Here is a 13,974-nt window from a genome sequence, read left to right as displayed (position 1 = left end):
TACTGGGATGTTGGAAGTGATCAAATGAGCTTCAAACAGGCTGGCCAGGGTGGTACGCATCTGTAAGCCCAACTGCTGGGGCAGCTGAGGCATGAAGATCGAGGAGTTTGAGGAAACATTGGGAGAGTTTGTATCAAAATAAACAGAAAATTGGGTGTGTAGATAAGTGGTAGAGATCTGCCTGTGTTTGTGAAGCCCTCGGTTTGATCCGCAGTCCTGTAAGAGGACCAGGCAGCGGGGAAGGGAAGGGCTGGAGAGAGGGGCTGTCTTGTAAAAGTGGTGTAACTGGAAAGTTCCAGATTGTACACTCCAAATCATTTTTCAGTTTTGCTCAATTCATCCTTTTTTCCCCCCCTACTTCTTGAGGTAAGGTGTCACTTTAGCACAGGCTGACCTGGAGTTTACAATGTAGCCTCAGGTTGGCCTCGAACTCACAGCAGCCCAACTAAGTTGGCCTCCTGAATGCTGGTGTTGCAGTCGGGTTCTCGTTGTTGGCAGAAATCACCCAACTAAGAGCAACTTGTGGGAAAAAGAGGTTTATTTTGTCTTATAGACTCGAGGGGGAAGCTCCATGATAGCAGAGGAAATGATGGCATGAGCAGAGGGAGCACATCACCCCATGGCCAACATCAGGTGGACAACAGGAACAGGAGAGTGTGCCAAATACTGGCAAGGGGAAACTGGCCCCCAACTACACTCCCTCCAGGAGGCGTTAATTCCCAAATCTCCATCAGCTGGGAACCTAGCATTCAGAACACCTAGGTTTATGGGGGACACCTGAATCAAACCACCACATTCCGCCCCTGGCCCCCTTAAATTGATAACCATCCATAATGTAATATGTAGTGCATTCAGTCCAACTTTAAAAGCAATGATGTCAAACATCCCCATAATCTAAAGTCTTTTAACTGAGCCATAATACCAAAAAAATACCCCCCAAAACCATAATGACACAGGATTCACATTCACACTGCAGAAGATGGCATTGGGCATAGCAAAGAAATATTCTGCCAATACGATATTTAAAACAACCGGGCAAACATCAAATTCTGTAACTTCAAGTCTAACAACTCTAGCTAGTGACAAATCTTACAGTACCGCAAGGCATCTCTCTTAGGCCAAGGTTTCAAATTCTTCCACATTTCTCTTGAAAATCAACTCCTAAAGGCCAAAGTCACACAGGTGTCTAGCAGCAATGCCACTCCTGGTACCAATATTACTGTTGCAGTCAGGTTTGCATTGTGGGGAAAAAATCACCCAACCAAGAGCAGCTTGTGGGGAAAAAAAGGTTTATTTTGTCTTAATAGACTCAAGGAGGAAGCTCCGTGATGGCAGGGGAGATGATGGCATGAACAGAGAGTGGACGTCACCCCCGGCGAGCATAAGGAGGAACAGGAGAGTGTGCCAAACACTGGCAAGGGAAACTGGCTATAACACCCATAAGCCCGCTCCCAACAAACACTGCCTCTGGGAGGCTTTAATTCCCAAATGTCTATCAGCTGGGAACCCAGCATTCAGAACACCTAACTTTATAGGGACACCTGAATCAAACCATCACAGCTGGGATTAAAGGTGTAAGCTACCAAGCTCAGCCCGTGTGTGTGTGTGTGTGTGTGTGTGTGTATGTATATATATATAAATGAAATAAATAGGAGTTGGAGAGATTGCTCAGAGGTTGAGGTGCTTGCTTGCAAAACCTCGTGACCCAAGTTTGATTCCCCAGTACCCACATGAAGCCATATGCAATGCACAAAGTGGTGCATGCATTTGGAGTATGCAGTGGCAGAGGGTCCTGGTGTGACCAAACTCATTTTCTATCTACCTCTTTCTCTCTCAAATAAAATAAAAACATTGTGTGTGTGTGTAAGTAATTGTGTAGTCAGTTAAGGCACTTGCCTACAAAGTCTAAAGGTACAAGTATGATTTCCCAGGACCCATGTAAAGCCAGGTCCATTAGGTGGTGCATGTGTCTGGAGTTTGTTTGCAGTGGCTAGAGACCCTGGTGCACCCAATCTCTCCAGCTCCTATTTATTTATATATGTATTTTGGTTTTTCAAGGTAGGGTTTCTTGCTAGCCCAGGCTGGCCTGGAATTCATGGTGATCCGCCTACCTCTGTTTCCCAAGTGCTGGGATTTAAAGGCATGCTCCACCATGCCTGGCTTATTTATTTTGATTTTCCAAGATAGAGTCTTGCTGTAGCTCAGGCTGACCTGGAATTTACTATGTAGGCTCAGGGTGGCCTTGAACACTCTGCGATCCTCCAGCCTGTGCTTCCCTAGTGGTGGAATTAAAGGCGTGCACCACCACATGATTCTTTCTTTCCTTCTTTTATTTATTTATTTAACAGTTAAAATGCTTCATTTATTTTAGTGCACTTGAACTAAGTGTGGAAAAGTGGAACAAATACAACGGCATATATACAGCATATCAAAGAGGCAGTCTTTAAAAATGTCATGCAGTGGAAGAGAATACAAGACCCAGGGGAGTGGTCTAGTTTCAAAGAAGCTCTGGAGACATGGTTTTAACTCCTCTGTACATTCAGCAATCTGCAAAGGATTTGGCAAAGGTTTATTTTTTCTATTTCCAGCCTTCTTTTTTTTTTGGCTAACATGGGTCCTGGGGAATCGAGCCTCGAACCAGGGTCCTTAGGCTTCACAGGCAAGCGCTTAACCGCTAAGCCATCTCTCCAGCCCTCTATTTCCAGTCTTCTAAAGTAGGCATAGATTTGCTTACAATAAAGCTGATTTAAGAGCACTTTGTTTATTTTTTTTGAGGTAGGGTCTCACTCTAGCCCAGGCTGACCCAGAATTCACTATGTATTCTCAAGGTGGCCTCGAACTCAAAGTGATCCTCCTGCCTCTGCCTCCTGCTGGAATTAAAGGTGTGTGCCACCACACCTGGCTGGTTCTTTTTTTTTTTATTTAAAAATTATTTATTTATTAGAGGGAGATGGAGAAAGAACAGGTATGCATGCCAGAGACTCTAGCCACTGCAAACAAACTCCAGAAGCATGTGCCACCATGTGCATCTGGCTTATGTGGGTTCTGCTGGGGAGTTGAATGTGGGTCCTTAGGCTTCACAAGCAAGCACCTCAACCACTTAAGCCAACCTGTATTTATTTACTTATAAGCAGTTTGAGAATAGGAGAGAGAGGGAATGGGTACACCAGAACCTCCTGCCACTGCAAATGAACTCTTGTGAATGCAAAACTTTGTGCATCTGGCTTTATGTGAGCACTGAAGAATCGAACCTGGGCTATCAGACTTTGTATGCAAGTGCCTGTAACTGCTGAGCTCTCTCTGCAGCCTCAGTGATGCATTTGGTGGTCACACAGTGAATGGTAGAGCTAGCCTTGGAAGATGGATCTGGCTGTCACCAAGGCTCTGCTCTTTCCAGAGTTCCATGTCTTTCTGGGGTTCCTGCCACTGTTGCCTCCTACAGAGCTCTGGCTTGTACCCATCTACGAAAGGGGATACGCACAGCTTGTTTGTGATTCTGCTTTCAGAGGAGATAGCCTGAGGAGAAGGGTCATGGGGTTACTCTGTGTGTATAAATGCATGTGTGCACAGGTTGTGTACAACGTGGGACTCTGCATCTGTTTGTTTGATATCACCAAGCTGGAGGATGCCTATGTGTTCCCAGGAGACGGCGCATCACACACCAAAGGTGGGTGTCTTCTGTTCCCGAGCACTATGTTTCTTGGGGCTCAGTTTAATTTTTGTACTTCTTTTTTTTTTTTTTTTTCTGGTTTTTCGAGGTAGGGTCTCACTCTGGCTCAGGCTGACCTGGAATTCACTATGTAGTCTCAGGGTGGCCTTGAACTCTCAGCGATCCTCCTACCTCTGCCTCCAGAGTGCTGGGATTAAAGGCGTGCGCCACCACGCCCGGCTTTTGTACTTCTTTTTTCCCCTTTGAGGTAGGGTTTTGCTCTAGCTCAGGCTGATCTGGAATTAATCTCAGGCTGGCCTTGAACTCACAGCAATCCTCCTCCCACCTCTTGCCTCTGGGGTGCTAGGATTAAAGGTGTGCACCACCATGCCTGGTTAGTTTTATTTGTTTAATTTATTTTGAGGTAGTATTTCCTCTAGCCCAGGCTGACCTGGAATTCACTTCATAGTCTCAGGCTGGCTTTGAACTCACAGAGATTCTTAGCCAAAAGAAAGGCAGAGAGAGTATGGGTTTGGACATGCCAGGTCACCCTGCCACTTAAAATGAATTCTAGACACATGTGCCACTTTGTGCATTTGGCTTTACATCAGCACTGGGGAATCAAACCCAAGCCATCAGGTTTTGAAAGCAAGCACCTTTAACTGAGCCATCTCTTCAGCCCAGCCATAGGTTTTTTTTTTTTTTTAAATTTTTATTAACATTTTCCATGATTATAAAATATATCCCATGGTAATTCCCTCCCTCCCCACCCCCACACTTTCCCGTTTGAAATTCCATTCTCCATCATATTACCTCCCCATTACAATCATTGTAATTACATATATACAATATCAACCTATTAAGTAGCCTCCTCCCTTCCTTTCTCCACCCTTTATGTCTCCTTTTCAACTTACTGGCCTCTGCTACTAAGTATTTTCATTCTCACGCAGAAGCCCAGTCATCTGTAGCTAGGATCCACATATGAGAGAGAACATGTGGCGCTTCCAGCCATAGGTTTTTGACCAGGTTTTCAGTATAATGGGGTGGACCTCAAATCCAATCAAAAAGCAATTAGTTTTCTCCAAAACAGACATGCCTCTATTGCATCAGTTGGTACATTTGGCCTGACTGTCCAGCGATAAAGCTTTCATGGTCCACTGCTGGTTTAGACCAGGTGACTTTTCTCCTCCCAAAGGCTGCATGCTGTGAAGTTCTTTCCAGCTTTCTGAAAGTTAGTTAATAGGGAGGAGGCTTCCAGCTCAGCCCTAGCTTGGTTTCTCAGTGACCTGCAGCCCAGGCACGTGGCTTCACCAACAGGGTCTTACCATCTCGTTCTGGTGGGCAACCAAGAACCTTGGCAATAACCTGTAATGTGGGGAGCATCAGGGGCCTCCCTGGTGAACAACTCACTGGAATGCATCTTACCTTTGGTACTGGTATTGGGGAATTAAAACCAGGCTGTTAGGCTTAGCAAACAAGTGCCTTTAACTGCTGAGCCATTTCTCCAGCCTAAGACTCAGTTTTCTATAGCAAGAGATCAAGCCACAGGGCTTCCCAGGGTGGCAGGAGTGCTGGTCTAGGACTTGGGGAGTCTAGGCCCTCTCCTGACTATACCAGGAATTGACTTGATCAACATAGGCATGCTTCTCCCCTCTTTGGGCCTCAGTTTCCCTATTTGTAAGACACTGGAAGTGGAAAGATGATTCTTCAGGCTCTTCAGCCCTGAGATTGTGATTCCACCTCTGTGCCCCTTTGAGTCTCATACACTGCCTCTGCCCCTTGCCCTCCAGGCTGCTCACTGCTCCTGGGGAAGGAAAGGCCAGACAGGCAACGACCCAGTGAGGTGGCCGTTACTGGATTGGAGAGTAGAGGGAGGGAGAAGAGTAGGTGGTTGGGTCTGGGGGACCTTGCAGGGCAGTGGGACATAAGTGTGGCCTCTGAGCCAGGAGTGGTGGTGCACTCCTTTAATCCCAGCACTTGGGAGGCTGAGGTAGGCTTACCATGAGTTTGAGTCCAGCCTGGGCTAGAGTGAGACCCTGCCTTGAAAAAACAAAAACCTGGCTGGAGAGATGGATTAGTGGTTAAGGTGCTTGCCTGTGAAGCCTCAGGACACAGGTTTGATTGCCCAGATCCCACGTAAGCTGGGCACTAGGGGCACATGTGTCCGGAGTTTGTTTGCAGTGGCTGGAGGCCCTGGCATGCCCATTCTCTTTCTCTCAAATAAATAAAATAAATTCAAAAAATAAAATACAACCCCCCAAAAAATCCCTTCTAATAAAACTTCCCTTAGTTTTAAGTGTGTCCCTAAGCAGAATATTGCAGCTCTGTGTGCCTCTGGGTCCTCACTTGTAAGGTGATTGTGAGGTGTTTTTATTCCAGGGCTGTCTTCAGGATTAGAATTAATAGGAGTCAAGCCCTTAGGACAGGACCTTGTCACGGAGCTGACTCTCATCCATGTGGATTGTTCTTTTTGTTCTGTGGGTTACTTGGGTGGTGTCCTGGGAGGGCTGGGCCAGGGCTGGATGGTGTTGGCCGCCTGCTTGGTCCTAGGGGCTCCATGTGGTCTCTTCTTTCAGTCTTCCATGCTGGCCTTGGAGTTTAGTGCATAAGCATTGCCTCAGCCTGGCCTTGGTGCTGTAGACCGAAGCAGATCTCACAGCTAAGGCCAGGGCCAAGGGGTGTTGGAGACTCCTTGATGGAAGTAAGTTTCACTGGAAGGTAATGCCCCTGGGGATGATAGCCTGATGGTGGACCTGGAATGAGGCCTGGAGACTCCTGGGAAGATGAAGACTATTCCCTCCTGCCCACACCAAGCCGTCAAGAGCAGTAGGAAGAGGGCCTTCGGAATGGTCCAGAGCCCAGCAGAGTGCAGGCGTGCTGCCTTCCCGTCCCTTGGGCACTGGTTGGAAATGGACATTCTCAGGGTGCCCTAGGCCTGTGCCGTCAGCCTAGGGCGGGGAAGGAGGCAGAGTGTTGTAACCAGGTTCGGCACAGCCGAGAAGCCCTCTCCATGCCGTGCTCTGTAGCCTTTCGGCCCAGTCTTATCTAAGCATTCTCAAAGGTGCTGTGAGACTGCTGGCTTCTGGAGGCTTAGTGAGTTCACAAAGGGTGTTATGCTCAGCAGAGAGCCCAGGAAACAGGCTGTCTTTGTGTGGACTAGCATTTTCTAGAGCAGATAAATAAGCCTGTAGCGTGGAAACAGCTAGGAGAGCCCTCTGTTCTTAGAGGTGAATGCCAAGCTGCACCCCGGCTCTGCACTTGGACTAGGAGGGCAGGGCCTCCGTACTTGGAGAAGGGTGGGAGCAGAGTCTGGCTCTGCGCTGGGCTGGGAGCCTGGTTGTCCAGGAGACCAGTGGCACCAAGTACGTCAGGAAAAACAGAAGCAAGTCAGCTTCGCAGAAATGCTCTCCGTCGGTTAGTTGTATTTGCACTCCATGTAAGTTCTCCACTGCTGGTTTTTTTTTTTATCCCCCTCGCCCTGGTGGCCCTGGCTCTTGTGTTTCATTGGGAGTACTCTGAGGTGCTGAGCACCGGGTTAAGCACAGCCTACGGATCTGTGCTTGAGTTCGGGCAGTGAAGTCTGCGTCTCTCAGCTGCTTGCAGCTGAAGCATCGTGCAGGGCGAGTTATCCTGCCATGGGGACAGTCACTGCTGCTTTGAGGCTGACCTGTGACCCCAGGCTCCCCCACCTCCCAGCCTGACCCAGGGCTGTGGCAACAGCCAGTGCAGAGTGAGGGCTAAGTGACCCTTGCATGTTCTTAATTGATTTCTGGAAGGCTAGCAGGAGGCTCAGCCTTCTTTAAGATACTGGCTCCTCGGGGTGGCAGGGAGCTGAGCATGGTGGTCCCTGCCATCCTGAGGGGGTTACTGACAGACTAGGCCGCTGAAGGCGCTCTGGTGGTAGCCTGCATCTAAAGAGTGAGCTTGTATGAGGAAGGTGGGGTTCAACCTGGTGACCCTCTCTGGGGAAGGTCTTGAGGGCCCCCGTGGGCAGAAGAGCTGTGTGACTGTGAGCACATCTGCAAGGTGGAAGCAGTGACGATTGTGACGGGCAGTGGCTGGCAGAGCGAAGCTTCATGTTTGCAAGTGAGACGGCAACCGTGGTCAGGTGATAGACTCTGGGGGTGGCTCCAAAGTTAAACCCACTTGCTTGCAAAGTGTGCCAGCTGGGTTTGATTCCTCAGTACCTGCGTAAGCAAAGGCCCTGGCATGTCATTTATTTTTCTCTTCGTTTTTCAAGGTAGTGTCTTGCTATAGCCCAAGCTGCACTGGAACTCACTTTGTAGTCTCCGACTGGCATTGAACTCATAGCTGTCCTCCTACCTCAGCTTCCTGAGTGCTGGGATTAAAGGCATGTGCCACCATGTCCAGCTCTTATTTTTTAGTTTTTATTTATTTATTTCCAAGTAGAGAGGATGGAAGAGAGAGAATGGGCACGCCAGGACCTCCAGAAGCTGCAAATGAACTCCAGATGCATGTGCTACTTTGTGCATCTGGCTTCATGTGCATACTGGGGAATCAGACCTGGGTCCTTAGGCTTTGCAGGCAAGGGCCTTAACTGCTAAGCCATCTCTCCAGCCTCAAATTAATTTTTTTTTAATCAGAGTGATCAGATGATATGCATGGCCTCTGCTAGGGACCACCTAGGGCCGGGAGGGCCTGAGCAGCAGAGAGGCAGTTTTTCCACTTGCCTTCCCCCTCCCACCCCAATCTCAGGCATTTTTAGCATCCCATTCCAGGTCAGAGGTATGCCTAGGGCAAACTTGACCAGGAAGCAGGCAGTGGGAACTCCTTTCTAAGTTTGTCTCTCTTTGCCATTGCTCTTGCCCTTTTAGAATTTGAAGGAGAGCCCGAAGGGAGGTTAGAATTGACTTTGGAGTCACTAGTGACCCAGAATCTCAGGTGTGACTGAGATAGATTTGGAAGTCAGCCCTCAATTCTAGGGCAGCAGTGGGGACAAAGCTGTGACCTTGCAGGGATGACAGAGAGTCTCTCAGACTCTGCCAATGGGTTTGGGCCCGGAGAGGGACTCAGCAGAGGCCACCAGGGCCAGTGTGGTGACAGCGAGGGTGGACGTTGGTGACCCCTGCAGCTGTCTGGGGGCCTGCTTGTCAATAATAACCCTCTCTTTCCAGTTCATTTCCGCTACGTGGTGTTCCACCCCTTCCTGGATGAGATTCTGATTGGGAAGATCAAGGGTTGCAGCCCAGAGGGGGTACATGGTAAGGTGGCCCCAACCCAGGGTGAGCCTGGGGCATGCTGGGCAGGTGGTATGGGCCATCCCCAAGGGCTTACATGTCCAGGTGACTCAGAGAAGCCACCCAGCATTGAGAGAGAGGGAGTGGCACTCTGCCTGTGTGGAGTGAGGCCCTCAGTTGGCCGCCCTCAGGTTTCACTGTGAGGCCATAGCTCAGGACCGGAGGGTTGGTTAGTACTGAAATGGGCCGAGGTGACAGGATTCTCCAGTGCCTGCGGGACTTTGTATGTGCCTCCTACTGTCCACTCAGATCTGAGGACTAGATCCTTGGGGGTCTGTGCAGAACATAGGTGGGAAGGGCCAACATTTCCATGTCGACTCCCAGGGAGTACTAGGGAAGGGGCTGCCCTCGGAGGGTCCAGTCCCTTGAGCTGTCCATCTGGAGCCCATGCAGCACCGTCACCTCGTTTTCTCCCAGTCTCTCTAGGGTTCTTTGAAGACATTCTCATTCCCCCAGAGTCACTGCAGCAGCCTGCTAAGTTGTATCCTCTCAAGGGTTTCTGGCTTCTCCCTGTGGGGGTCACCACTCCTGTGGGGGTCACCACTCCTGTGGTGGCCCTGAGGTCTGGTGACTAGATAAGTGTTGGTCTCTGCCTGCCCCTCCCACTTCCCACAGTGACTGGTGTCGGTGGCTGGCATCCCACAGTGTCGGGGTGGGACCTCCAGCAGTCCTGAGCACTCTGCTTAGGTTGTCCCTTGGAAGTCATCTCCAAGACCCTTCCCAGGAACAGTCGCCCTGCCTGGCCATCTCCCCACTTTGCTAGGCGGGCTGGGTTGGGTTTGCCTCTCCTGAGCTCTGGGTCCCCACCCCAGCCCTCATCTTGCTGGGCTAGGGTTGTCTTTCTATGGGGCTGTCACTAACTAGAGACCCCACCCAAGAATTATGCCACCATGACTGCTCCGGACGCCCAGGTACAGAGGAAGGAGAACCCAGTGGCAGGACTGCCACTAGGTGGCAGTGTGGCTCCTAGTGTGGGCTTTGGGGTGATCCTGGGGGTGGGGCCTGCCCTGCCTGGCTGGACAATTCTACTCCCTAGGCCTGTGCAGCAAGGGTCAGGGTCTGCTTCAGACTCTGGGACTTATCAGCAAATGTGGCCCAGCCATGGTGGTCTTCCTCAGGTAGGGGGCCTCCTGATTCACCTTGATCTCTTGAGAACTTAACTAGTCCTTAAGCTTTCCATCAAAACATTTCTTTAAAAATACTGTTTTTAATTTATTTATTGAGAGGAAGTGAAGTAGATAGAAAGAATGGGCACATTATGGCTTCCTGCCACTGCAAATGAACTCCAGCTGCATGTGCCACCTTGTGCATGTGGCTTTACGTGGGCACTGGGGTATCAAACTTGGGTCCTTAGGCTTTGTAGGCAAGCACCTTAACCACTAAGCCATCTCTCTAGCCCCTGTCAAAACAGCTTTTCTTGTTTTGGTTTTTTTAGAGGTAGGGTCTTGTTCTAGCACAGGCTAACTTGGAATTCACTTTGTAGTCTCAGGGTGGTCAAGAACTCACAGCACAAAACTAAAAAAAAAAATTATTTACTTATTTTCAAGCAGAGAAGAGACAGACAGAATGGGTGTGCTTCCAGGAGCTGCAACAAAACTCTAGATGTATGAACCTCTTTCTCTTTGTGTATCTAGCTTTACATGGGTACTGGGGAATCAAACTAAGGCCTTTGGCTTTGAAGACAAGCATCTTAACTGCTAAGCCATCTCACTAGCCTCCATCAAAACTTCTTAAAAAATATTTTTAAATTTTATTTATTTGAAAGAAGCAGAGAGAGAGGGAATATGGTCACACCAGGGACTGTAAACACTTTCGTTTGCAGCCACTGTAAACGAACTCCAGATGCATGTGCCACCTTGTACATCTGGTTTATATAGGTATTGGGGAATTGAACCTGGGTCCTTAGGCTTCACAGGCAAGGGCCATAACCACTAAACCATCTCTCCTGGCTCACATCAAAACTTTTTTAAGGCTTAGATAAGAAGGGGTATGAAGCTGGGCGTGGTGGCGCACGCCTGGAGAGATGGCTTAGCAGTTAAGCGCTTGCCTGTGAAGCCTAAGGACCCCGGTTCGAGGCTCGGTTCCCCAGGTCCCACGTTAGCCAGATGCACAAGGGGGCGCACACGTCTGCAGTTTGTTTGCAGAGGCTGGAAGCCCTGGCGCGCCCATTCTCTCTCTCTCCCTCTATCTGTCTTTCTCTCTGTGTCTGTTACTATCAAATAAATAAATAAAAAGGTGTAAAAAAATATTAAAAAATAATCCCAAGCACTCGGGAGGCAGAGGTAGGAGGATCGCCATGAGTTCAAGGCCACCCTGAGACTACAGAGTTAATTCCAGGTCAGCCTGGACCAGAGTGAGACCCTACCTCGAAAAACCAAAAAAAAAAAAAAGGGGGGGGGGTTATGAGGCACCTTACTCATTCTTTTTGAAGAGAGAGAACTAGGGTTAGAGAGATGGCTTAGCGGTCAAGTGCTTGCCTGTGAAGCCTAAGGACCCCGGTTCAAGGCTTGATTCCCCAGAACCCACGTTAGCCAGATGCAGAAGGGGGCGCTCGCGTCTGTAGTTTGTTTGCAGTGGCTAGAGGCCTTGGCACATCCATTCTCCCTCCCTCTATCTGCCTCTTTCTCTCTGTCACTTTCAAATAAGTAAGTAAAAATAAAAAAAAAATTTTAAAAAGAGAGAACTATGTGGGGTTCTCTAGTTCCCACTCCGAGTCCTGGAATAAGCTGGCTTTCCCTCTGGGATTAAAGCCCACTTGTCCTGTGACTTCTAGCCAAAATGGTCTTGTCTTAGGTTGGTTTATCCTGGTTGGTACTTGGGACCCCACGACTACCTACCTCACCCCCATGCTTTTTTGGGGGGGGTTTCAAGGTAGGGTCTCACTCAATCCCAGGCGGACCTGGAATTCATGTAGTCTCAGACTGGCCTTGAACTCATGGTAATCCTCCTCCTTCCGGGATCAAAGGCATGAGTCACACCTGGCTCACTCTCAGTCTTGTTTGTGGCCTTGACCCTGGCCCCCAGTGATGAAACAGAGCAGGTTTGGGTGTGGGAGTATGAGACAGAAGAAGGAGCGCATGACCTGTACATGGACACGGGGGAAGAGATCCGCTTCCGGGTAGTGGATGAGAGCTTTGTGGACACGTCCCCCACAGGGCCCAGCTCAGCTGAGGCCACCTCTTCCAGTGAGGAGCTGCCAAAAAAGGAGGCGCCCTACACACTTGTGGTAAGTTTCTGGGTGCTGTGCCTAGAGCCCCTTGGTGGTGGGAGATCCCAATGGGCAGCAGTAGGGGGGCTACAGGAGGGGGCTGCTTTGTTGAGGTTCCCCCTTTCCCCAGGACCACCTCTCTAGCAGAGCAGGGTTCAGATTTTGTATTCTGCTGTCACTTCTCCCTGGAGAGTGCTTTTGTAAGCTGGGGCCATGAGGTGACAGGTAGGCAATCCTCCTACCTGAGTCTTTTAATAAAAACCCTGGAGGGGACTAGGGAGAGATGAATCCAAGTCCTAGAGGTCCGGGGAAGTGGCCCTCAGCCTGTTCTCTGCACGTGTGTAGAGGCTGGGTGGGTCTTACGGACCCCCGCAGGTGGCTCAGGAGGGCAGGTCTGGGAGTGGGGAAGGGTAACCACATACTAAGCTTTGAGCCAGTAACCAGCACTTTCCTAAGTACTGCAGGAGAGCAGCTGTGGCTCCCGGTCTTCCCAAAGACCATAGCTGTTGTGCGCTCCTCCACCCCTGTGCGAAGGGCAGGACCCCTTTGCCTCTGCCTGGGACCCTAGGCCCTGTTCTTTCTCTATTCTTGGCAGGGATCCATCAGTGAGCCGGGCCTGGGTCTCCTCTCCTGGTGGACCAGCAACTAGCCCAGGGGCTCAGTGAAGACTTGTTTACCCACCCCAGCCGTGGGAAGGTGGAGCAGTGAAGATAGCCATGCAGAAGCTAAGGAGAATCTGCCTTCCAGAGGCAGGCTGGTTGGGGCCAGGAGTGGCCCCTGCCCGTCCCTTCTCCAGTCCCGGACCTGCTCCTTTTGAAAGCCTCCCCTAACGGTCTGACCTGGTGGACTGTTTTATCATGAGCTACCTATGTAGCTGAGGATGACCTTGAACTTCTGAGCATCCTCCCTCCACCTCTTAAGCACTGGGATTACAAGTGTCACCACACCCACATTTATTGTTGGAGACAATGTCTTATGTAGCCAAAGCTTGCCTCCCAGCTATATAACTGAGCTAAATTCCTAACCTTCCTGCCTTCACCTTCCAAGGATGGGGTCACAGGTATGCAGCACGCCTCTGCCGAGAATGGCTTGCATGCTGGCCAAGTGCTCGGCTGTGGAGCTAGCCCCGCGCTCCTTCCCTTTGGCCTGCTAGCATCGTCATTCATCACACAGCGGTACCAGCAGGGAAGAGGACCCCCTTGTCCTTCCTCCTAGTGTCAGAGTGGCCTTGAACTCAGGTGACCCTCCTACCTCTGCCTCCTGAGCACTGGGATTAAAGACGTGCACCACCACACCTAGCTCCCTTCTTCTTTTTTTGGGGAGGAGGTGGTGGTGGTGGTGGTGGTGAGGTAGGGTCTCACTCTCGCTGTAGCCCAAGCTGGCCTCAAACACAAGTGTGTGCCACCATGCCCGGCTCAAGGTACATTTGGGAATGACCTTTCCCAAGTCTCCAAAATGGCAGGACATAGAGGTTGAGAGTAGGTGGCTAAACAGTAAAGGGAGAGACAACGTCTGGTGCACTTCTGGGCCCTGCTGTTAGTTGCTGATGGGGCTAGAGCACAAAGGAGCAGCTGCCTCCCCCCAGAAAATGGAGGCTGTGGATTTTGTTCCCAGTGTCATCCTGTGCTGTACAGGAAGCCTGTTCTGTCCCTGTGCACCCTGGGGGGCTGCTGCCGCCACCCCAATCTGCGCAGATAATGAGAGAGTGGTTTGATCGGGATATCAATGCAGTGAGTGCTGTCCTGTGACGGCACCTCCAGAGCTTCCTGGGCCTTTTCAGTTCACAGAGCTCAGCAGTGTTTGTGTGGTGGTTAGTATCAGATGATATTACCTAATAAAAAGCCTGGGTTTTGTTGTTA

The 13,974-nt window shown here is 50.1% G+C and overlaps 1 protein-coding gene across 3 annotated transcripts in view; it reads left to right on the top strand.

Moving 5' to 3' along the window:
* The window catches only part of Polr3h (RNA polymerase III subunit H), a 25,794-nt gene extending 11,820 nt beyond the window's left edge, over positions 1-13,974 (top strand). For all 3 annotated transcript variants that reach the window (XM_045152389.1, XM_045152390.1, XM_045152388.1), the window contains 5 exons: positions 3,571-3,667; positions 8,785-8,871; positions 9,325-9,388; positions 11,932-12,133; positions 12,711-13,974. In XM_045152389.1, the coding sequence (XP_045008324.1) occupies positions 3,571-3,667; positions 8,785-8,871; positions 9,325-9,388; positions 11,932-12,133; positions 12,711-12,764 (504 nt within the window). In that variant the 3' untranslated portion in view covers positions 12,765-13,974. The remainder of the gene's footprint in view (positions 1-3,570; positions 3,668-8,784; positions 8,872-9,324; positions 9,389-11,931; positions 12,134-12,710) is intronic.

This window comes from Jaculus jaculus, chromosome 6 (genome assembly GCF_020740685.1).
Source record: "Jaculus jaculus isolate mJacJac1 chromosome 6, mJacJac1.mat.Y.cur, whole genome shotgun sequence".
Classification (NCBI taxonomy): Eukaryota; Metazoa; Chordata; class Mammalia; order Rodentia; family Dipodidae; genus Jaculus; species Jaculus jaculus.
This window is presented reverse-complemented; position numbering and strand designations above follow the sequence as displayed.